General features: G+C 47.4%; 1 protein-coding gene across 3 annotated transcripts in view; it reads left to right on the forward strand.

The window, feature by feature from the left end:
• Positions 1–25,152, forward strand: part of sbno2b (strawberry notch homolog 2b) — a 57,312-nt gene that overhangs the window by 14,724 nt on the left and 17,436 nt on the right. Inside the window, exons 1-9 of one of the 3 annotated variants that reach the window (XM_084473257.1) lie at positions 2,935–3,094; positions 4,560–4,686; positions 18,814–18,990; positions 20,779–20,856; positions 21,761–21,866; positions 22,518–22,678; positions 23,483–23,616; positions 24,546–24,636; positions 24,896–25,039. In XM_084473257.1, the coding sequence (XP_084329383.1) occupies positions 4,615–4,686; positions 18,814–18,990; positions 20,779–20,856; positions 21,761–21,866; positions 22,518–22,678; positions 23,483–23,616; positions 24,546–24,636; positions 24,896–25,039 (963 nt within the window). In that variant the 5' untranslated portion in view covers positions 2,935–3,094; positions 4,560–4,614. Of the gene's footprint in view, positions 1–2,934; positions 3,095–4,559; positions 4,687–9,745; positions 10,105–18,813; positions 18,991–20,778; positions 20,857–21,760; positions 21,867–22,517; positions 22,679–23,482; positions 23,617–24,545; positions 24,637–24,895; positions 25,040–25,152 lie in introns of those variants that run through there. The other 2 variants (XM_084473256.1, XM_084473258.1) reach the window with 2 other exon arrangements.

Below are 25,152 nucleotides of genomic sequence, written 5' to 3' on the forward strand. Positions count from 1 at the left end.
AGTTGAGCCCGTACACCATTTCTTATTTAATATTCAAATAAATATTTAATATTTCTGGTTATGAAGGGGACTGGGACAATTTGAAAACCCTTGTGAATATGTTCTTGCATGAGAAAGAATGCCGATTGCCTCCCTAAAGAGAGGCCATGACGCAGTCATCACACAGACAGAACGTGATGTTAAGCAGTGATCAGGAAGCCTTTGTTCCCACTCGCTGGTGTTTAGTTCTGTCGCTGTCTTCTCTTTGAACGATGCGCGATGGCACGCAACAGAGCACGCCAAAAGCACACGCTGCAGTTTCCAAGTCAAATCTTCCGGCTGCACTTCTCTTTATTGTTCTAGAAATGTATTTATTTTTGTATCACTTTCACTTCACCACAAAAACAACAACAACAACAACAACAACAAGACAAGGAGAACGGGGTGCATGGTCCATCCACTGTAGACTTATCTTTATGATGTCAAACCGTTTTAGGCCCTAGTTTATCTCTGGTCCCGGGCCAATCTAGCCTGGGAACCAGAACAATCTTGCGGGCTCACGTTTCGTTTGCGCGTGCAGATAAGGTCTGGTTCCCCTCCAATACAAAAAGATTTCTGCCCTGTACGTGATAGACCGACCAATCACAGCTGTTTATCTCATGTGAGGCGGGATAAAACCGATGACGGTGCAGAGGACCACAGAAGAGGCATTTGCAACAACAATAAGAATGGCTGCTGCCGGTCTAGAACGTTCTGTTGATTCCGCTGTTGAGCCCGTTCTAAACAAACTGGACGGTATATCTTCACTAAAAGAAGAACATACGACTGAACTCAAATCTTTTTTTAAGAAGTAAGATGTCTCTCTTTCATCGCCCAGTGCCATTTCCCCCGTTTCCTTGCAATGATTGGTTGTAGGCCTATCCAATGGCGTCCGGAGGCAATTGGTCAGGCGATGCCTGGCCAGAGCCAATCCCTGAGAAGTATCAGAACGGGACTGCTCTATATATAAACGTGTAGATTTGACTGAGTGGACAGATAAGGCATCTATTGCTAGATTGAGTTATGTGGTACAGCGCCAATTCAAGTGATTCAATTAGAAGGAGCTGAAAAAACGTTGCTGTTTTCTGAACGGTTGGATCACATGACAACTATTAAAGGAAAACTGAATGGCCCAATAATGTGTTTACCCATTTTCAGCCTCTAAAACCTCTTTCTTGTTATTTACATTAATATGGCTTATTTGGTTTGCCTAAGATATATATTTATTATATTATGATGAGTATACTGTTAGATGATTTATAGTTGCACATGAACAAGAAGAGCGATTGACCAAAGCATAACTTGGCTGAAGGACATTCAATGGACAGTATAAGACCTTGTAAATGTGTATTTATCTTCTGCATCAGCAGGCGGATAAAACATCAAGAATTATCATGTTCAGATTTTGTCTAGTCATTTATCTCAAATGTAGTATTGCATCATAGTTGCAAGATTCAGGAAATATTTATCTGTCAGACATTCAGATTTATAAAGTTGCTCAATGCTAGCATCAGTTTCCCTGGTGCTATCAATAAGCCGGTAAAAAACAGATTTTGGTTGGTATGTATTTCCTAGTAATAGGAATTGACTCATAAAAGAGTCAGAACATTCTGTTTAGCCTATCATACTCGGCACAGAAAGCCCCCCCCTCCTCCCCTGGGGTTTAAACCCAGGACCTTCCTACTGAGAGGCAGAAGTGCTAGCTGCCACCCTGTAGTAATGTCTGTAGTAGTTCAATAGTTGTCAAGTCCCTAACCACCTTGGTTTGCGTCAGATGCATACTACTAACCAAATCCTACCCCTAGATATCCCCCTCTTACTCACTTATTGTATGTTGTACGCATGGCTCTCAAGTTTTGAAGACAGGCAAGAGTGACATCCCCCCCCCCCCCCCCCCTTTGGGCGCTGTGGCCTATTAAATATAGCCTCTTTTTCCGAGTGAGAAATACAATGTGTTGCGGGAGTGCGTGACAAAAGACCGAAATGAGAGTGACCGCTCAATGCGTGACACTTGTGTAGCCCTGTGTACGTCGTTGCACTTACAAATACTGCTTAGCATTGTGTAGCATTTTATCCTAGCTTTCCTTGTCGTATACGGGGAAGGGGTTAACCTTCCCCGTATATATCTATCAACACACTAACAAGGGGTTGTTAGTGCTTGGTCCTTGGTTCTATGAACATCCTTACTGTACCGACAGCGATATATTGTTTCTCTTTCTGCTGACAAATGTACTTATTGTCAGTCGCTTTGGATAAAAGCATCTGCTAAATGCCCTGAATGTGAATGTAGATAGACATGGTATACTTCATCGCAGAGGGTCTGTCGCTGTGTAGTAAACCATGGTTCATTATGTAACACACAATTTTCTAATCGACCTAAACATAATCAATCCATCTTATCCCGCATTATATAAAATTCCTTCTGATGTAAAACATTGGTCATTGTGGTGTAGACAACTATTTAAATGAAGAGACAACAAATGCGATAGAAAATCAATAGTGTTACTCCTGATACAATCTTACTCCAACTGCATTCATAGCATATTACTTTCAGCCAATTGGCTATCTCCATAGATAAGTTAGTGACCAGTAGGATGTACACTTTATCTACTACACAGGATGTGTTCCTGCTAAACATTAACATCCTCATTAGACCAAATGACCAAGCACTAGCTAAGGAGCTAAGGAAAATGCTGTAATTTTATCCAAAATTAGACTAGATAAGGTGTGTCTGTGTGTGTGTGTGTGTATGTTCGGTGTCTGTGCATCTGAATGACACAAGTCAATCATTGTCCTTGGCATGGAATTTGAGTGAGCCAGGCCAAACGGGTGTATCCTGCTCCTTGAGCTCTGTTTAGTTTTGCTTTCGCTTTGACTACTTTTACAGCGTGTACGCTGTATTGTTATCAGTCACATGCCGTGACCCTGATTCAGAAAGAAACCAAAGCCTCAGAGGAGCTGTTCATTTAAACACGACTGCGTCATAGCTAAGCAACCACAGAAAGGTAAAATGGTTTTACAACAGTCTACAGGAAGCACAAGCCGTAGCCACACCACTGCTCAACCAAGTCACCAGGTAGGTTATCCGAGTTAAGCCTAATTTTTACTCTTGCGTAAAGAGTCAGAGAGCCTGTCGGAGAGCCTCTCCGTCATCTCCGGCTGCATGAAATATTTTTTAAGTGTCCATCACTCCGTCAAGCGACAACGGAGACGGCAAGGGCTGCGATTGGTCCTCTAAAAACATCATTTCCGGAATGACTTTTCCGGTTTGACTACTATCACAACGTAAACACTGGCGGCGCCATTTTCATTGCGTTGCGTATCCGGCACCACGACGGAGAACTATGAGGGCTCGAGGGGTCTCCGTGGTTACGCAGTTGGATAGCGCATTACGCAGTTGTAGAAGTGTAAGCAGCGCTTAAGGTCGCGGTGGTCTAGTAAAGGACAGGAGCCGCACTGAGCGAGGAGCTGTAGAGTAGTGTTCTGCGTGGACGTCGAGTGCTACTGTTGGGATTTGGATCCTGATGAGGGGTAGAAGATTCTTCTTTGGGGGTTTGTTATGTTTGCTTCTGTTGATTCGTTATTATCAGCCCTGCTCGCCTCTTTGATTTTTCTGTAGCTAGGGTCACACACTGTTCACTTAATTTGACCCAAAGTGCTTCTCTTCAGATTGAATATAAGAACAAATATGGCAGCAGTATCGTTTTTGAGGCATTACAGGAAATTCTATCATGTGGCGTGGGGGGCATGGCATGACTGCACGAGACTGCACAATCGTTTATGGATCGAAACCAGACCAGGAGTAAAAGTCCTGGAACCATGGTGACGTAAATCAGAAGACTGGGAAGACGTTTCGGCCGCCTTCTCGCTTTCCCGCTATGCCCGGTGTTCCGGATTTGTCCCTTTTTGAATCTTTACTAGATCAAACTATTTTACACTAGTAGGCATCAATGTAGTCATTCCAATGTCTCCTCCTTCCTCTGGAAATCCCTGACTGCTACCGCGTCGCCTTTTTAGGAGTCAACTTAAGTTGTGTTTTGGATTTAGAATTTGGCAGTGATGTGGAAGGAGAGAACTAAGTGTGAATGTCTGCATGAATGCATTAGTTTGCGTGTGCAGCGCGCTCATTTTACCCGAATACTGCATTTAAAGTAGACGGCGAGTGTCCAAATGGCCTGGTAAATAATGCATGATTCTGGAAGTTGGGAAGTCGGTTACACCGTAACCGATGCAGCAGGGAATGGACTGTTCCCGCAGTGGACCACTCCTCGGGCCGGACAGCTGTTAACTTGGCAGCTCCACTACTTGCAGTCACAAGCGACTGCCCCCCCACCCACCCCCAGCCCCACCATGGCCCTGTGCACTGCTTTGCATATGACTGGCCGTTCCGCTGTTGCGTAATGCGTGTGCAAAGCCATATAAAAAAAGCCATATCAATGTTTTACCGCAGGACTGCTTCCCCCCCCCCCCCCCAAGTCACACGGTGTTCAGAATGAACAAATGAATCCTAACTTCACCGTCTGCCCTCTCCCGCCCCGCAGGCAGTACCACCTGAACAACAGCAGCAGCAGCACCACCCCCACCCCGGACGTCAACATGGACATATACCCCGGCTTCCCGCTGGACTTCAGCGGCATCAACCTCCCGCGGAACGGAGACTTCTCCCAGGTAGGGTGTGCTGGGAAAGCACAAACACACGCACTCACGTGTACACACACACACACACACACACATGCACGCACGCATGAACACGTGCACACGCGTCTCAGAGAACCGCCATAGGGCCAGCCGAGAGGAGGAAAGCAGAGTCTGGTCCAGAGCGCAGCTCCATAAGCCCAACCGGCTCTCCTACCCCGTGCCCCCCCCCCCCCTCCCCCCAAAGTATGTCATCGGCGAGACGGTGGCCTCATATCATGCTCCACTTGGCCTGCCGTCCGTCTGTCAGCGGCCGTCCAGAACCCTTCCTTGTAGTCCTCCAGCAACAGCCTCATCGTGGGACACACAGACAGACAGACGGACTGCGCTGCAGAGCCCCGGAGGATCCCAGAGCTCTGAGGCAGCGTTTGAAGCATGCGTTAGTTGCCCTCTGTGTCTCCCACTGTAAACTTTTGGGCCATTTCCTCTTTTTCCTCCCGGAGAGTCGTGCGATTCCAGTGAACAACCTTGAGTCGCCGATTGTTGGGAAATCCTCCTCCTCCTCCTCCTCCTCCTCCTCCTCTCAATGCTGGAACTGAACCCTCTCAGTGTTTCCCTTCACTTGGTGTCACGCTACGGCTGCCAAGGCAACTGTACGCAAAAGCCTACAGCATTTGCAATTGTTCTGTACTGCCACGAGTCAGCTGGGCCCAATGAGAGTCGCGTGGAAATGAGATTATTCCAATGTCACAGATCAGCGAACCTTAGCCTAGGGCTAAGGATCCAGCCGTGTTGATGAAGCCCTGGTAAAGGGGCCTGGTTATCACCCCTCCCCCCGCTCCCGTTCGGCCTGTCAAACACGACTCGCTCAATGCTAAATAATGCATAAAGCGTGGTGTGGCGAAGCAGCAGAATATCATGTCGCAGGATTGTAGATATGGTTTTACCAGGCGATATTTGCACGTGTTCTAATTAGGTCGGGGGCCACACTGGATTGGATTCGATCGTGGGATTTCAGCATGTCGTTTAACATCGGAAGAATGGAAAAACTAAAGAGGGCCATAGGAATCATGTGCCCTGGTTGTCCAACCACGTGGCTCTGTCTGGCTAGTGTTGAGCCTAATGATTCACAGGGGACGGCCCTAACCCTCTAGTCACTACTGTTCAGCCATGCCAAAATATAAGTCGTTTCTAGTAGATTTTGCAGTGGTACTACTCAAGCTTCATGGGTTTGTCTAGTTAGGTGTGCTTTCTCCTGACAGCTGTCATTCACACAGTCTAGTCTAAATTTGAGCTTTGCTTTTTAACTATTTATTATTCATGACTACCTGACAGGGGTGTGTGTGTGTGTGTGTGTGTGTGTGTGTGTGTGTGTGTGTGGTATCATTAGCATCTGGTCATTTTCCCCCACGCATTAGTATTCTCCTGGCCTGCTCGTGTGTGTGTTTGTGCGTTGTGCTTCCTCAGCTGTTCCTGCTGCTCATAAAAAAAACCTTCGACATGTACGGCATGCAGAAAAATGTGTGTCATGGGGTCAGTGTGACTAACGCTCTGCCACAATCCCCCATCCCCTTCCTTCTCTCTCTAGCTCTCTCTCTCTCTTGCACGCTCTTTCTCTCTCTGTCTTTGTCTCTGTGTGTCTCTCTCGCGTACACACACACACACACACACACACACACACACACACACACACACACACACACACACACACACACACACACACACACACACACACACACACACACACACACACACAGCTCTCTTCACTCTCCCCCCTCGGCGGCTTCTCCCTGGACACGTGTGCGTGCCGTGCGTGACCTCTCCTCACGCTGGACTGGGCCCTGCTGCTGTGCTGCTATGCTCGGGCCCACTGCTATTTCCTGTCTCCCTCTACCAGGGAGTGAGTGGCCCTTCTGTCCTGCCTTTCATGTTCGACGTAGGCCGTCAGCCTCGGGGATCTCTGCCGTCAGCACAGGCAGAGCGTGGCCATATCACCCCCCACGCAAACTGAAAAAATCCCATCTTTGAGTGGGGACTTATGGCTGGTACTCGCTTCAGGTGGTAATTGCGTGCGTTTATTGGTGGAGGTATGGTCATGGATTCACAAGCCTAACATGAATGCTCAATTTCAAACGACAGGGGAGCCATGTAAAGCGCTTGGTGTTTTACAGTGGGTGAGATGTCCAGGTGACCCTATCCGTCATGTTCAGACTCTTCGCCGTCATCCCTGCATGGCCGGAGGTTGTTCGGTTAGCCCCCCCCCCCGCGACGTGGACACACCGAGCTGCATTGTTTGACGTACGCTCGCAGCTTTGTCGTACGCACGCTAACTGAGTGATCCTAATTCAGTAGAATGCAAACCACCCTGCGGTGAGGCGACACAAGCTCCACTTCCTGTTTACAGCAGAGATGAGGCAGGTCATTCGGAATGACTCCATGCCGATTACATCTGTGATGGACGTGAACAAATGTGATAAATGGTGAATGGGACGGGGACACACACACACACACACACACACACACACACACACACACACACACACACACACACAATGTTTATCATTCATGCAATATGAACGTATCGAGTAATAACAAACAGTACTATGTTGAACTTTCACATAACAAGCACCTGGCTGAACAAACAACGTTGCCTGCATACGCATAAATGTGTGCTCTTAATAAAAGAAAAGAACATCAGGAGACTGCATTCACCGAAAACACGCACAAACGCAGCCACCAGATCCACATTCTCCAGCCTTATCTTTTGGACTTGTGAAACTTGCACTGCCCCTGTTCCAAAAGTGGAGGAAATGTCACCCTTGGGACTGTGATTACATTAGCAATGCAAATGCTAATGTCGCTGCAGTTTTTTTTGTAATTACACTCACTGTTTAAGCCTCTCTGTGGCCCACTATGCAATTTAGAGGAAAGGCTTTGTGGGGATGGGGATGGGGGGTCGGGACGGAGTGATTTGTCCGCGGTCCTTGTGATTGGGAAGCCTTTCTTCAGCAAACCGTAATCAACTAACGCTATCTCAAACGAGATATGAACGAATAGCAATGAGCTGGTGACAATCAGCTTGTAAAAATAAATACACACGGGTGAAAAAACTTGAGAACTTATCAGTGGCTGCCCCCAACTAACCCCAATGAGTTGGGTTTCTAACGCTAGCATAGTAGGATTGACAGCCTCTTATTTTGGTCAGACACAGAATTATCTTTGTCTCCCGTTTCTATCCATGTGACACAGAAGTCTCTTGCATCGGGACAACGGCCGGGCCAGAGTTGGCGGCTGGGTAGAACTTCCAACTGCTAGTTTTTATTCGTATTATTTCCGTGCCTATTTTGTTTTGAAGGAGATTTGGTTTCTGTAATGTGTGGAGACAACCTGTGGTCCATACCTCTAAGGATGTCGGGGAATTTAAATGTGGATCAGGTTCTTATTTGCTTTGTGTAGCATTTTACCATCAAGTGGTATTTTTCTTGAACACTTCCTTGTACGGTTGTTGTGTTGTTTTGATTGGCATGCTATTACGAAAGAGGGGAAAAAATTAATAGATATGGAGTCGAACAAGTTCCTCCTTTTGAATTTCCGGATTGATCTGGGGGTGTGTGTGCGTGTGTGTGCGTGTGCGTATGCATGTGTCCAATAAGAAAGAGCGAGGCTCTCTTAACGCCATGATGGGTGGGACTGGCAGGCCCATGTCGGCGGAGAATGGACGATAATTCGATCCCCGCCCCCGTCTCCCCAATAGCCATCCATCTCCCTGATGAGCACAGGCATGCAGGCGCGCACGCCGCCCGTTCCGCTCATTCGAATCTCAGAATTCCCACTCATGATGACACCATGCACCCGGGCGCCGCTCTGTCTAGGAGCCCGCTTCAGCCCTCCAGCCAGGCAGTATGGATGGACATTAGAGCCCGACGGTGCCACACCGGACCCAACACCATGTGTTCCTGGAAGCTGGGCGTGTGCAAATTGACCCCTCCTTCGTGTGATTATCCTCCTCCCAAAACCGTATAAACAGGATGTTGTGTTTTGTCATTAAAGAATACAATTTAGGAACATCTAACGTTGCGACACGGGCTCCGACCCACGTGTTATTGTTGTTGACATTCGCCTTTCTGTATTAGATTTCCCAGAATGCCTTCCCCCACTCCTCCCCCGCCCTCCCAAGTCTCCACTTCCCGTAAGCAGGAATGGCTATTTGTGATGAGGTACAACATGTTATAATACACGTATTAATCAAAATTACACAACACCGAAAAACCACTTAGGCCAGTGAGTGAACTCCGATAACGTCATTGACGAAGTTCAGAGAATTCATTTTTCATGACTGTGTTTTTAAAAATATATTCCTCTCCCGATGACGGCCTCTTGGTCGACGCTGATTGTGTGAATGTTGGCAGTTGAAACATGAACAGGAACCTTATCGCAAAATCATAAGGAAATGTACAACTCTCTTCCCACAAATGTCCAGCTGATCCTTCGGGTTGATATTTGAGCTGGTTGGCAGAGATCAGCATGAGTGTGTGCATCACTGTGATCATTATAACAGGGTCCGTGTTCTAAGTGAGCTGTGTAATTATTATTCGTATAATCATCCTGGAGCCACAGCCTGGCACACACATAAGGCAGATGCAGGGGGCAAGGAAAATGCACAAGGAACGGCAGCCAGGCATAGTATCTCTCTCTAAATATCTTGATCATTAAATAATGGGCCCTGCCCATTAAACAGCAGCGTGTGAATATCGGCCAAGTCAAAAGCGCACCACTGTTTATACTACAAATGCGGTTGAGTTACACCATGTACAGTAAAAAGGACCTGACTGCCAGTAACTCTAGTCACTTACCAACAAAAGCATCATTTCCTGAAAGCTCCTCCCATTCTCCCTCCCTCTTCTCCCCTCCCCTTCGTGATTCTCTCTCTCTCTCTCTCTCTCTCTCTCTCTCTCTCTCTCTCTCTCTCTCTCTCTCTCTCTCTCTCTCTCTCTCTCTCTCTCTCTCTCTCTCTCTCTCTCTCTCTCTCTCTCTCTCTCTCTCTCTCTCTCTCTCTCTCTCGTGTGTGTGTTCGCGCACTGAGGAACTAGTCCACAATGCAAATACCTGCGCCGGCTGTTGTGGATCAGGAAGTTGAGGTCTCATGGTGTGGCGACTGCGTGCCAGAGTGAATGGGTAGAGGCAGCGTGGGTTGCTCTGTACCTGTGAGGGTGTGCTGCAGCTAGAACCAGACAAGTGTTAAAGGGCCAGTGAGAGTTCAGTGTTTTTTTTTTCGGTGGGAGGACACCAGCTGATCAGTGAACAACGCTCTGACCCACTCATGGAAGGAGCTGGCGCCCGCAGAGACTCAAGGTGAACGAGGACTCTACGTGCACGGCAGCCCTCGGACCCATGTCTCTCATGCAGATCTGGAGCAAGTTGTATTCACAGCTGGGACGACCGCTTCCCAAGGTACCCGGGCCGCCGGCTTCTTCTGTCTCTCTGTGTCGTCGGTGGACGGGAGGTTCAGCGCTATAAGGGCTTTTCTTAAGACGTCATTGATTTGTTGACGAGCGCTGCTCTGGTCTGAATGGAGAAGATGTCTTTGTCAACGATCGACTGTAGTTTTGGTGACTGCGATTTAAGTTTAATTGTGTTATGAAATACTAGACTTTTACTAAACCATTGTCATAGATTTTTGTGATTTCTTCATTGTGAATTTAAATTTGCTGACATTGCAATGACTTAAGGTAATACCTTTCTGGAAATATTCTTAATGCTAATCCCTCTCAAAGGATTATCTGTAAATGTTGGTAGTTGTGGCGCTGTAAGATTACAACTACATAATCAATCTTTACAAATGTAAAGGACGGTATGATATTGTGAATGTGCTGTGACTTAAGCTATTGACTTCTTTTTTAGGGCTGGGTTTTTTTTCATTTATACAGTTATGGTTTCTATTATGTATACTTTTCCCTTTGTTGTTCATTGGAAAATGATGAGTGATTATGTTGGTCCCCAGGTACCTGGGGACATGGAATTTAGTTTTGCTTTTTTGAGTTAAAAGGAAATATCTATCCAATCATATACAATGTGTATTCTATATAATAATCTTCGTAGCAGCTTCTCTGTTAGCAATCTCGCTAACAGGCTAGCCATTTAGTCACCCAGCAGGCATTTGTCTGCCCTCATTTCAGGGAATTATGAGCAATGGCTCTTTGCCTCATGCTAGGCTATCTTCCGGTAAGTGCTTCAACTTGATAGCTGCTCAGTCTTTACCCCGGTATTATGTCGTGTGTTCCAGGAATACAGCTGTTTGGTTTGTTCCATGATACTTGGCAATAATGAACTCCTACGCTGTCTAAAATTTTTTACACAGAAGCCTAGATATTGCCCCGTGGTTACAGCACAGTTACAGCACTGATTCGGTTCATATTGCACGTCCAATGCAATCTGTGCTCCAGCAAAACAAGGGAAATCAGCCCATGTTTATTTTCCCCATCACAACATTTTCCCGGCATCGCATGTTCCGCTATCCGGTGTGTCAAACAGCGTTTATACCCGTCCTCTTGTTTTTACTGACGTACAAAGTGCGCTCAACGCGAGCATGTGTATCTCGGCTATAAACACACACGTAAACACACTCGTTTCCACTCCGGGCTGCGCGCTCCACGGCACCACTCTGGGTCCGCCCGGAAGGCCCAGAGCGTGTTTTACGGGAAGGGGGTGAGCAACAGAGACACAGGCAAAGAGCTTAGGAGGGGCGGGGATGGTTAAACATGGAGGGGGTGGGGGGAGTAGAAACGGTGGAGGTTAGGTCAATATCGTAAATTAATAAAGAGGTTCTTTAACGTGATTTAGAGTTGTCGCTCATCGTCGGAGATTAGAAGGAGGCAACGAATATGCGTTGCACCAGTAAGGTAAAAAAAGAAAGTCAACGGGTCTTTTAGTGCGGTTCGATTGTAGTCTACGGTTACGGCCAGCGGTCTTATTAAGCCAATACATTCAGCTTATCACTCCCACGCGTTTGTGGCGAGTAGCCATCGCCTGGCTTTGTCCTGAGCGATGTTGAATTAATTGTCTCTTCACATGTATATCGTTTCCATGGCTACTAAAAGACCACCCTACAACCCCCCCCTCTATGGGAGTGTAAGTGGCCCATAATAACCGTGTTAAAGGAGACGTTTGATGGATGGATGGCTGGTTGGGTGTGACTTCTGTGGCCAGAAGATAGAAAAAGTAAGCTCTATTTTGTAGCACGGCGTGGTAAAACGTCATTACTCAAAGTCAAATAAAAATAAATAAATAAGTTACTGATGACTGTGATAAGAGAAAAATACATTTTTTTTCTTAAAAATGAGAGGACTGCATGTATTTCTATGAATGTATCGCTTTGGCTCGGCTGCGTTGCCGCATGGCTTATTTCCTATCTGTTGGCTTCAAGCGTCACTGCTCTTACGGTAAATCTCACTCAGACCCCCCCCTCCTTCCTGGTTCTGTGGTTACACCTCATTCTTTTTTTATTTTTTTATATCATACCATAACTTCGGTAATGCCAAGTCTGCACATAACTACAATGCTGGCATGGCTTAGAAGTATTGAGACACGACCTGCCCAACACCAGCACATCCAAATGGCCCCCAGCTATCGGTGACTTCCTCTTGGCAGAAGCTCTCGAAAGACTGTCCCTTTCCCTCTCCCTTTCTCCCTCCCCTCTTGGTATTGACATGGATATGGTGCGGGTGGCACTTTGCCCCGTGAACATGTTGATACTGCTGAACTCATCAAGCGTGTGATGAAGCCATCATGTCTCACTTTGTCAACGTCAGAGCCAGAACTGCGTACGCGTTCAGCTGTTGCGCAATGTTTTCTTATTTATTCTGGACAAAGTTCCACACATACCTGCCCTCACGCGGTCCGGGAGGGCCGGCACACCTGGCCCGGGTTCCGCAGCGTTCCAAAACATTTCCAATCTTTGGAAAGTTCCAGGGGGTCAGCCTCCAGCAGTCCAGATGTCCTTGGCCTGGTTTCCTCCGAGAGGGCAGGACACGCAGGCCTTTAGAGGGGAGGGAGCTGTGTCGACCGGGCTGGGCTGCGGGGCTGGTCTGGTAGAAGCCTGGTAACGCAGACCTCAAAGGAGCTCTGTCGGCCGGGCTGCGTGGCTGGTCTGGTAGCAGGCCGATTACGCAGGCTGCCACGAGTCAGGACAGGTCATGGTGGTCTTCTATTAAAGGGGTAGTTCGGGATTTTGGACATCGGACCTCATTTCCAAGTGAGCCAGTGTGTTATTTATCATTGGAGACCGTTTTTCAACACTTTTCATTCAGTCCTTCTAGTTGCAGAAATCGCTGGTGCTAGGCTAGGGCAAGTCGAGGGGAACTGCTAGCCTGCCAATAAAAACGGTTTTACCCACTCCCGAGGCAAACCAATTATAATGCCCGACTATCGATGTAAATGTCTGTGTTGATAGAATAATGTTAGAAATAAAACTACCCTTGCATCGCATTGCATTTAGTTTATAATCCCTGTAGTTGGAAGCAGGCTACGGCAGCGGTGGACTGATATTACCTGGAGTGCGCTTCTCTGTTAACATTCTGCTGTAGTGAATTGGTTGCTACACCGGAGCAGTGAAATTCCGCCGCTGCTGAGAAAGTAGTCCCTCAAAATGTAATGCGATCATTGCGATACAAGGGTAGTTTTATTTCTAACATTATTCTATCAACACAGATATTTACATAGATAGTCTGGCGTTAAAATTGGTTTGCCTCGGGTGTACTGTGGAGTGGGTAAAACCGTTTTTATTGGCGGGCTAGCAGTTCCCCTCAACTTGCGCTAGCCTAGCACCAGCGATTTCTGCAACTGGAAGGACTGAATGAAGAGTGTTAAACGGTCTCCAATAATAAATAACACACTGGCTCTGAAATGAGGTCCGATGTCCAAAATTCTGAACTACCCCTTTAAGTTCTTTATTTCTTTGTATTTGTATCCGTTTCTGCTGCAATGACCACCGCGGACTGTGAGATCACCAACGACTGCCAGCGTATGATCACACATATTATATTCTATATGGCGTGTCCTTAACCTCTTGCTATGCTTTAGTGTACAACTCCTGTAAGTCTTCTCCAGAACTGCCACGTGCATGGACTCCACAGTGTAAACACTGCAGACGTCTTGATGCTAATGATGTTGGCTGATCTGTGTCGCCAGCTGTAGGTTTGCAGCTGTTGTTCTCATAACACACTAATTCAAGCAAATCGACTGGGATCTATTGTCGGGGCAGGGACGTGCTCTTTACAAGCTAAGAGCTTTGAGAGTTAAAAGGCTTTTATTAGGAATTGGATACCTTACCTATTGAGTATGATTCTTCTAATAATTGGAGGCAAATTGCAGAATGAACATTACTAGTATTCTTGGTTGTTTTTTTTAAGTAAAAAGATCTAGTGTTGTCAGTGTTGTAGATAACCTGGAGCAGATGATGGTCACTATGCCCGTACGTACACACACGCGCAAACACAGGCTTTGTGGACAAGCAGGACAGCTACACAAGCCGGCCTCTGTGGGAATGGCCTGGTGTTTCTCTTGTCATTTGAAAATGGGGTTGGGTAAAAACACACACACACACACCCACTGAGTGCAGCCCCCCTGATCTGTACACTGGGTCATATTAGATTACACTCCTGCCAAACTATGGCCTTCCGTCTGTCTCGCGGCAAGCTGCTTTTATTAGCCAGGATTCTTTTAACTGGAGATTTATTGCCTCTGAATTCCAAGGAACTCCTGCATGTTCCAATCCACACATATTTAGTCATGCATACTTTCAAGAGCGCGGGATGATGCAATGAGCTGTTGGCCGTATTTTGGGCGCAGCAACCCAAACGAACCGCCCCAAACAGTGTGACTAGTATGGCGTGACCTCAGGTTGTATTCACAGCTTATAACATCAGGTAGGTGTTGCCTAAACACACCTTGGGAGGATTTGCGATTAAGATGAACAAGGAAATGATTGGTGAAATGCAGAACCCGGTAACCACGGGAACACTGTGTTACTTCCGTTACACAAGTTATTTATATTATAACAAGTTATTCACCCCACACCTGGGGTGAATGTTTTCAGGGGAGAAGGCAGGGAGAAGGAAAGTCAAGCGAACGGAGAGAGGACAGGATGTTGAAAACCAGGAAAAGGGATTGTGGGTTGAAGAGGAGAAGGGGGGGAGAGGTCATTTGGTGTGTGTGTCATCGTGCATGTTCAAAAGTATTGGGAGGAGGTGGGAGGTGGTGGGGAGTGTGACTGTGTTTCCTGGCCCTTGGAGATGCAGCTCAGCTAACCAGTGTGTAGGAGGGGGAATCCCAGTGGGCTCTGGCTGTGCTCCACTCTGGTGGCCCAGCCCTCTGGCCAGGCTGTGGGCAAACCGCAGCCTTTTGCTGTCTCTGTCTATCTGTCGCTGTCTCTCCGTCTCTCTCTCTCTCTCTCTCTGGCTCTGTCGCTGTCTCTCCCTCTCTCTCCCTCTCTGGCTATGTTGCTGTCTCTCTGTCTCTGTCTCTCTGGCTCTGTCTCTGCCTCTCTGGCTCTGTCTCTGTCTCTGCCTCTCTGGCTCTGTCTCTGTCTCTGTGTCTCTGTCTCTGTCTCTGCCTCTCTGGCTCTGTCTCTGTCTCTCTGTCTCTGTCTCTCTGGCTCTGTCTCTGTCTCTGTCTCTGCCTCTGCCTCTCTGGCTCTGTCTCTCTGTCTCTGTCTCTCTGGCTCTGTCTCTCTCTCTGTCTCTGTCTCTCTGTCTCTGTTTCTCTGGCTCTGTCTCTCTCTCTGTCTCTGCCTCTCTGGCTCTCTGTCTCTGGCTCTCTGGCCCTGTCTCTCTGCCTCTCTGTCGCTTTCTTCCTGCTGGAGGGATAGGAGGAGAGGTTATCGGGTTCAAAAGGATATGGGCAAGAATAATCCTTATTTTTTTCTTGTGTGTTTTATTTTGAACCCTAATGTTAGTTGTTCAAAATGGATGTTTGTCTGAACGTTTAAACCGATTTTTAAACATGGCCCAAAAAAAGTATGTATGAGAAACGGGACGATAATAATTGCTTTATCGCCCCAGCGCCGTTAAGTCCCGGCTCATTGTCTCGTCCGCCTGTACTGTAGTTGTGTAGATAACAGGTGAACCCATGCAGGATTTACAAGCAACAAAGACGTCTGCATGTAAAACAACTGAGCTCCTTATCTCCCATTTAAAACACAGCAGAAGTTATGGGATCCCTCAGACAAATCACCAGCGTCCCCGCACACGGTGACCGCAAACGGCCGTCCTTGGGAATCGTTTTTTAGGGAGGTTCTGAAGCCCAGCCGCACTCTGCAACACAATCTTCCCCCTGGCTGGTTTATCTTTCCATTGTGTGCGTATGAATTAATAAATACAACCAGTGTGTGTCCCGGTGGCGTCTTCCTCGTCACCAACCCACCTCTCACCCCTCCCTCCGGGCCTGGTGTGATTAAAAAGCCAGCGACTCGCTCCGAACAAAGTAAACTTCCATGGAAATATCCACCATAAAGTGAACTGGGTAGATAGCGCGGCTAGACTTCCTTGTATGGGGGTGCCGTGGCTTATCACAGACGCTTGTTTCACAACTGCTGTCTGCGTGGTATCGGCGAACCAGCTGCTTCTCTTGTCGGTGCTCCGCTTCTTTGGTCAGTGTGCCGCACACTCAAAGCCCATCGTTGTTTCTTCCAAGGCAAGGTCAAAAACCTATACAGAAACGAAGTGTGTGTGTGTGTGTGTGTGTGCGTGTGTGTGTGTGTGTGTTAAAACGAGTATATGTGAGCCGTGCGCCAGCAGAGGAAGGAGACGTGCAGTATTGGGAGCCCTTCCACGGGCCCGCTTGTGTGCCGTGAAAGGGGCCAGATTAGCATCAGAGCGGTTTGAATGTGGGCCTTATCTGGGGCCAGCAGAGCCAGGAGCACAACGCCGGCCTGTCTGGAGAACAAATGCTGCTGCCGCGGGGACTCTGCCCGGTCGTTTATTAAGGGCCGAGGAAGAGGCCGTAGACGGGCTTTCGCCCTGCGTGCTCTCTTCGCATCTATGACAGCTTTAATACCCGAGTAAGATTAGTATGTGTGGCTGTCTTTTGCTCGCACCTCAGCAAGGTCCCAGCTCCAGCCAGTCTGATGCTATTTTGTTTGTGTGTGTGTGTGTGTGTGATCTTGATTAATTTATATTAAGCCTGGTTAATACAGGTTCAATGGTCCAGTGCTGACGCGCTGGACCATTGAACCTTTCGGTTAAGAGTAACCCCTGAGGGACACGCCCACTGTTTATAACTTCCGCAAGATAACGCGTGCGGGGAAAGATTGACACTTTCCTTCCGAGAATATCTCACACCCAGGTGTAAACAGCGCAATCCACCAGCAGAATGGTATGCATATCCACGGCCCTGGTGCAGAGCAGAGTGACAATGAGTCGGGTTAAACGCCGTTCATTCCCCCCCCCCCGAAATCCCCCTTGTTTGCTCCCGAGAAGCCGAGGAAGAGAGACCAGGAGTGTGTTGCACAGCGAGACAGACAGTGTTCTGGGAACACTGCGTATCCCAGCCAGGGCAGACACCCCATCAGGCTGTCTGCAGGGCAGAACAACTGGGATAGCCTGATTCCACAACTCATGTCTGTTCTTGCCCGTGCCTCAGAAAGCGTATATAGAGTTAGCGATGGAGGGAGGGAGAGGAGAGGAGGGTTGGGGGATGGTAGTAAGCGCTGAGCCTCCAGCAAATTCACACTAGCCAAATATTGTACACTGCCCTTGGAAAAATAGCTTAGCCCCCCCCCGCATTGCCACAAAACACACACAAGCTAGTGCCCTTTGCCTTCTTGTTTCTTACCCCAGATAACCAGCAGTGTACGTGTTTGTGTGAGAACTTGGTTTATCTGTCCGCCCAGCATTCCCCCCTATTCAGGCTGATACAGCCGGCCTCTTCTCTCGTGACTGGGGAAAGGTTTTCACAGGAAACTGTGAGTAATTGTTAACAGGCGCTGCGACCAGTCTCTTAACGGCATGTTGTTATGAGTAAAAATTAAATGAACGATTCTCTGGTTATTTCCAAGCAGTTGCTCTTGAGGTATGTTTCCTTCTTTGCAGCTCGGGTCGGCTATATTTGGGCTGTTTTATATCCCTGAATGCCTATATTTTGGTATAAAAGGGTAATGTTAAGCACAGTTCTGCCAGACCAGGCACTGAGGCCTCCACTGAGTTGGTATTAATGCATGGGCCAGTTAAATCCCCGGTGCACTAAAAACTAATTTATGGTCTTTTAAACGGTTTGGCTGGAATACCGGGGGTGTGTGAACCTCTGCACATGGCCCGAGGAACATACCCACTGGCATACCACGGAGCCCCACACACACACGCAAACGCACACTTACACACACAAACGCACACTTACACACACGCACACACAGACATTGGTGATGCATCATCCTCCGGGTTTATCCTGTGTTCTGGGACCTCCCTGCCCCCCCTCCATCCTGCTCTCTGACTGGTCCGTGTTTACAGGTCTCGGGGGGGGGGGGGGGGGGGGGGCTGTGGGGGCCCTCGGGAGCCTAGTTAAAAATCATGGCACACTAAGGATGGTAAAGGACACGCTATGAAAGGAAAAAAGAAAAGGAAAAAAGACACACTTTGTATGCACACATCATAAACTCTCACACGCACAACCAACACGTCTCCTATCGCTGTGTGTTACCTCCCCCCCACACTTTTGCTTTTATGTTCACATTCACACCCCCTGGCCCGTCACGTGTGATGGGCTGGTTCCCTCGCTGGGTGGGGGGTAAACCTTGTGGTCTCGGAGCTCATCACTCCCACTCTCTCACGGAGTCATCGTTCCCTGTTCCCACTCTGTCTCTCTCTCACTGCACATGGCTAAATTGGACGAGCGGGTGGTGTATACATATTGTGTTTTCTCTCTGCTGTTTGGTATGGTAATTTGATGCAGGGAGGTTGAGGAGGAGCGGGCGAAAACAGAGCAAGCTAAAGGTGCAGGGAGGAAGGGAAATGGAGGCAGTGTGATTGTTAATGGTTGTTTGAACATGTGGAGCTGCTTGTGTTGCTATGAATTCTGGATCTATGAAGCAGTGAATTATTTACTTTTCTGCCCCAAAGATGCACCCACCCCTGGCTCACTTCTCCTCCTCCTCCTCCTCCTCCTCTCCAGGACCTGTCCTGCATCGATGATCTCTCCACCAACTCCCTGTTCTCGTCGCCGGCCGACTCCCTGTCTGAGTACACGGACACCCAGGCCTTCATCAGCACGGACAGCCTGGCATCGGTTCCCACCCTCTGGGACGTCAACACCAGTACCACCAGCCCACCAGCAGCCAGCCAGCTCGAGGTCCGAAACCACACACGCACACGCACACGCACATAAGCAAACACACACACGCACACACAATCAGTGAGGCATGGACACATTACAAAGAATGTCAACACTAGCGTTACCTTCATGCAGTGATCACTGATCTCCCTGTTTGTCTGTCTGTCTGGCTATCTTAGTCTCACACAGACACACCCCCAGTTTATACAGCTTACATTTATAGGTAATACAACGACAAACATCTTTACAACTACAGGCGGACATTAAAACCTTCCATTATGTCTGTAAACCTGTCATTGTCTAATAAATGGAGTCCCTAGTTGCTTACAACCCCCTTTCTTCAAAGTACACTCAAACATACTGCGCTTATATTGGCTCGACTCGCTTGGCAAGAGCCCATTGGAGTGCAAAACCAACTTTATACAACGTGCTGTTTAAGGAGGTATTTAAACTATGAACGTCTCAAGGATAACATAGGAAGGCCGTCTTTACTCCACAGAATTTGTCTAGCAAGCAATTCTTGTTGTGCAGAAAGATCATGTCTTGGAGAATCACATTAAACCTCCCTCCCTACACATACTGGAAAAAAACGCAAAAACCACAGTGGGTTGGAGCCAAGACCGCCCCCTGTCCTCCACATCATCTATCAGACGCTTTCACCGAAACACAATTGGATTACATTCAGTAGCAGTCAAACTGACCATACTTCAACGGCATATTTGATGAAAGCCGTTGATGTATCCGTCCATTGGCCTAGTGCATTTAAGTATCTACAGATGTTTGATTATGAGGTTTAGAGTTTGTTGAAGGTGGTGAGGTCTGTCCATGTGAGCTTAACGGGTATATACTGTAGGTACGTGTGTCATATGTAGTGGCCGGCCGATAGTTGTGTTTTTTTTACGTGTATCGGCATCGCCCGATTTTTTCCGCCGATTTTTTACAAATATTTTGTAAATTTAGATATTTTTTTCCTGCCATGATTTACAGACAGGTCAATAAATGTTCATTTTTTAAATTGAGGCTTGTAACAGTTGTTATCATCATTGTATCATTTTTATGATGTAAATCGAGGGTGCAAAAGCAGTATCGGCTCCAAATATCGGCTCAAGAAAATCGGTATCGGTGTATCGGTCATCGGCTAAGGCTGATGATAAAAAAATCTGTATCGGCCCCAAAAAATCCATATCGGTCGATCGTCTCAAGTCATATTGTGACGATCGGAGAACCATAGAGTCTTTCCCACTACTTTGGGGACAGGGAGGGGTCTGTGTGCTTGGTCCAGTTTCAGTTCGCTCAATAGTGCTGTCACTACAGGTCACTTGTGGCTTTGCAGAGACCATGTTAAGTTGAATGGTCGTGTTGAATTTGAATAGACTTTGCAATAGTAATTCTGATAAAATAGGTGTTAAATGGAAAACTATTTTTTTTTTCTCCCGTTGCTTTTTAAGGGCTTGTTTTGATGTTTTGCTTTGCAGCCTCTTCTCATTCCATCCGTCATGTTTTGCCCAGATAGTGCAGGCTATATCTACCTTTAATGTTGTTGCTGGCTTTTCACTGCCTGACAATAAATTGCATCAAGTAAAGTATGGCTCAATCACACACACGCACGCACGCACGCACACACACACGCACACGCGCACAGGAGTGGACCCAGACATACACACACCATGACACCATTAAAGACACCATGACTCACTGCAAGGGTTTTTTTTTTTCCATTTGTTTATTTTGGATGACTTGTTCTTTTTTGATTTTGTTCAATTTGGTCTTTTTTGGGTTCATTTATTTTGTGGCTTTTGTTTGCAGCTGAACAGGTTTCAGGGTTTGGCCAGTTTGGATGATATAACTGCCATTATCAGCACTCCGCCTCTGGGAGGATTCCAGGTAGACACACAGCCCCCAGCCGAGGTGGACCACGACATAAGGGCGCCCTTTCAAAATCTGTGCTTCACTAATTGCCTCTCTGTTCTGTTCTGCATTTCTGGTGTCGATTCAACTCGTATTGGCATAGGAAGTATAAAAATGAGTTTGCGTGTTATAACTTTTAAGGGCCACATTCTGACACAGTGGGAAATGGGAGTGTGTGATTATTTGGTAATCTTAGGCCTGCTTTTATTAATGGCATGTGTTTTTTATTTTATGAAACAAACAAATGCAATGCGAGCAAACGTTTCCTCTTGTCAAAATGGACACTTGAGTTAATGCATTTGGATAAACGTAATCTCATTCTGTTAGCCTATTACTAACAATTAGGTTTTGTTTGTTTCGTTTCCAGGCGCAATGTCTGTCTGGCTTCGTTTTGATTCAACAACTAACGGAATTTATGCATCACTCTAAGTAGCTCAGGGCTGGGCGATAACTCACTGAGCAATTAACGGAGTAGAATTAACTGAGCCAAGTTAACGGGAAATTAAGTTTCTGTCGTATCCATTTTTGGAGTCTAAATGCATTATAATGAGAAGATAGGACCAGGCCTTTCTCATAATACAATAGATGTATTTAAGCGATAGTATTATGTTTCCATAATGGTATGAATTAAATATAATGATTAATTCCTCGTTATCGCCCAGCCCTTAAACATAGGTCCTTTGCAACTCAATAACTCAACCGTTTTAATGTCCCTTGTCTGTTTTCCTACAGATGTGCCCGTCTCACATCTGTCCTACTTTCCTAACACTTTCCTCCTCTTGCGCACCGACCACTAAAAACCACCTCCACCGCCACCATTAGATTGCATGTTGTTGTAATCGATAAACTACATTCCCCACGTGTCCGCTGGTCCCGCTAGGCCCAGAGAACAGCGTCTCCGCCGGAGGAGGAGGAGGAGGCCGAGGAAGAGGAGGCCGAGGAGCTGGGGCATGTCGACACCTACGCCGACTACAAGCCTTCGAAATGTAGGCAAACCCTTACTGACCCCGTAACGTCAAACAGGAACTCCTGCTCACCCTGAAGGAAAGCTCATTATCTATCTGTAGTTTAATTGGGTATCCTTGTTTAATCCCAAGGGCACAAATCTCAATTCTTACTATTTTATAATTTGGACTTTATCCAAAGCAATGTACAGATATATAATAAGTATCATATGATTAATGAGCTACATCTCAGATTTATAAAAAATATATATATATTCTATTTTTACACATTTTTATTGAACATTCTCTTAAATCTAATGCCGCGGCTCCATGTGGCTCAGGAGGTAGCGCGGGTTGGCTGGTAACCGGAAGGTTGCTGGTTTGATCCCCGGCTCCTCCTAGCTGAGTGTCGAGGTGTCCCTGAGCGAGACGCCCCCACCCGGACTGCTCCTCACCAGCTGTTAGGGTTAGCTATTGGGGGTGACCTAACTTAGCCTTGCATGGTTGACACCGTCGTCGGCGTGTGAACGGGTGCATGAACGGGTGAATGTCAGGCAGTATTGTAAAGCACCTTGAGTGGCCACTGGTTAGAAAAGCGCAGTATAAATGCAGTCCATTTAGCATGGACCAAATCTCTTGTGCCTGAGCCTTGATGCCCCTGCGTGTCCCCCCCCCCCCCCCCTCCCTCCACAGCCACGATAGGGATCTCCCACCCAGACATCGTGGTTGAGACCAACACCCTGTCCAGCGTCCCCCCGCCCGACATCACCTACACCTTGTCCATCCACCAGTCCACCATCAACAGTGGCATGCTGTCGGCCCTGCAGCTGGAGGCCATCATCTACGCCTGCCAGGTAGTACACACGCACACACAGGTGCTCACGTTGACGTACACAAACACGCACGCACACAGGAGTGCTCACATTAACGCACACAATCACGTGCAAACGTGCACGCACAAAGGCACACAGGAGTGCTCACATTAATACACACAAACACATGCACACACGTACGCTCACGCACAAAAAGTGCACAAATGCACACACAGCGCATGCACGCACAAACTTACACAAACGCGCGTACACACTAACACAAAGGTTAGCACACGTGTTGTGATTAAATATGTCCATCACAGTCGGCTTCATTAGTTCTCTCATTACTACCCCCTGAGCAGAGAGAGATTAACATTATGATTAACTAAATACAATTCAGGTGTAATGGAATCATGGATACTCAACCTTTATTTATTTTACTATTCATGCACATCTTTCAACGTCCCTAACGTCCTCTGCTCTCCCCCCCTCACCCTAACGTCCTCTGCTCTCCCCCCTCACCCTAACGTCCTCTGCCCTCCCCCCTCACCCTAACGTCCTCTGCCCTCCCCCCTCACCCTAACGTCCTCTGCTCTCCCCCCTCACCCTAACGTCCTCTGCCCTCCCCCCTCACCCCAACGTCCTCTGCTCTCCCCCCTCACCCTAACGTCCTCTGCCCTCCCCCCTGCTCTCCCCCCTCACTCTAACGTCCTCTGCCCTCCCCCCTGCTCTCCCCCCTGACCCCAACGTCCTCTGCTCTCCCCCCTGACCCTAACGTCCTCTGCCCTCCCCCCTGCTCACCCCCCTGACCCTAACCCTCTCTGCCCTCCCCCCTGCTGTGTGCAGCAACACGAGGTGATCCTGCAGAACAACCAGCGAGCGGGCTTCCTGATCGGGGACGGGGCCGGCGTGGGGAAGGGCCGCACGGTGGCCGGCATCATCCTGGAGAACTACCTGAAGGGACGCAAGAAGTCGCTATGGTGAGGCTGAGCCTGCTCCGCTGGAGAGGCTGATGGTAGAGCCGTGGTGACCTTGGGTTCAACCACCATTTCTCCCCCAGAGAAATAATCTGGTTCATAGACTTAAGTTCTAACTTTACTCTCTTAATTTCTCTTCTTCGAGATTATTTTCAAGGGTGTGAATCATAATCTTAACGAGCGACAGAAAATCAGCTCGTAAAAATGTTTATTAGTAAAGAATCATCTATTTTTATCCACAAAAGCCCATAAACGTATGCTCGGTATTTCTTTGTTCTTTGGCTCCATTTACTCCATTTCACGTCGCGGCTGAAGTGCACTCGCATCGTTACCACCTGATCGAGGGCCGTCTGGCTGACCACCAGTCACAACATGCATGCGAGTCATCGCGCTGCTTTATGATTGGATTAGTAACGTCATCAAACTATTAGCTACAGACAACATGTATATCTATACATATATATATATGCATGGATATTCTCCTAATTCAGAGAGCTGTGGGAGAGTGTTGTCTGGAACTGGGACTCTCCCATAGAAGGAGGTCAGGATCAGGAGGGTTGGCAAGCATGTCTGTGACTAGATCTGTGGTGTAGTGTTAGGGTTAGCCTGACTGTACAGTATAGTCACCGACTGAGATAAGAAAAAAAATTGAATCCAAATAGATTAAAAAAAAGACGAAGTAGATATTGTTAAAAAAATAACTGCTAAAGAAACCTAGCGCTTTCAACAAAGCTGAACCATTATACTCTTCAATTCCATTCGCGCTGCCTTCTCTGTGATCATGAAATGGTTGCTTTGCTGATTCCCAGACGATCAGAAGCGGGTTGTAGCACAAAGAGAAGTGGTGTACGGCACTGACCTTGTTTCTCCCCCCCCCCCTCTCTCTCTCTCTCTCTCTCTTTCTTTATTCATCTCTCTTGTTCCACCCTCAGGTTCAGCATATCTAACGACCTGCGATTTGACGCAGAGAGAGATCTCAAAGACATAGATTCTGCCCATATTCCTGTGCACGCCTTAAACAAGGTCTGTATGAATGGAAACGGGGCAGAATAGGGAAATGAAACAGCCTGCTTTTGTCATGGCAAGCGTCAAAAGAAAGTTGTGTAGTAATCTGTGTTTGTGCAATATCTGTTTTAAGCTTAGTTTGTTCTTGTTATGTTTTACCAATGGTTAATTTCATTAATGTGGAGTTGTCTAATTATTCAATTTCCTGCTCCTGTAACAAGTGAATTCTGTCTATGGTTATGAGTCCTAGCTCATCCTATGGTTTCTCCGATGGTAGATAAAGTATGGAGACACAGCTACCTCAGAAGGAGTCCTGTTTGCGACCTACTCGGCACTGATTGGAGAGAGCCAAGCAGGGGGACAGCACCGGACCAGAATCAAACAGATCCTGGACTGGTGCAAGGCGGACTTTGATGGTGTCGTATCCTTTCATGGTCTCAATCATCTAGTCTACCGCGAAACATGACATTCATGAATTATACACGCCAATCTATTCACAGCACAACGACACTCCCCCGAAAGGCTTATTCGCAG

This window comes from Micromesistius poutassou, assembly GCF_964030765.1.
Source record: "Micromesistius poutassou genome assembly, chromosome: 9".
In the NCBI taxonomy this organism is placed as follows: Eukaryota; Metazoa; Chordata; class Actinopteri; order Gadiformes; family Gadidae; genus Micromesistius; species Micromesistius poutassou.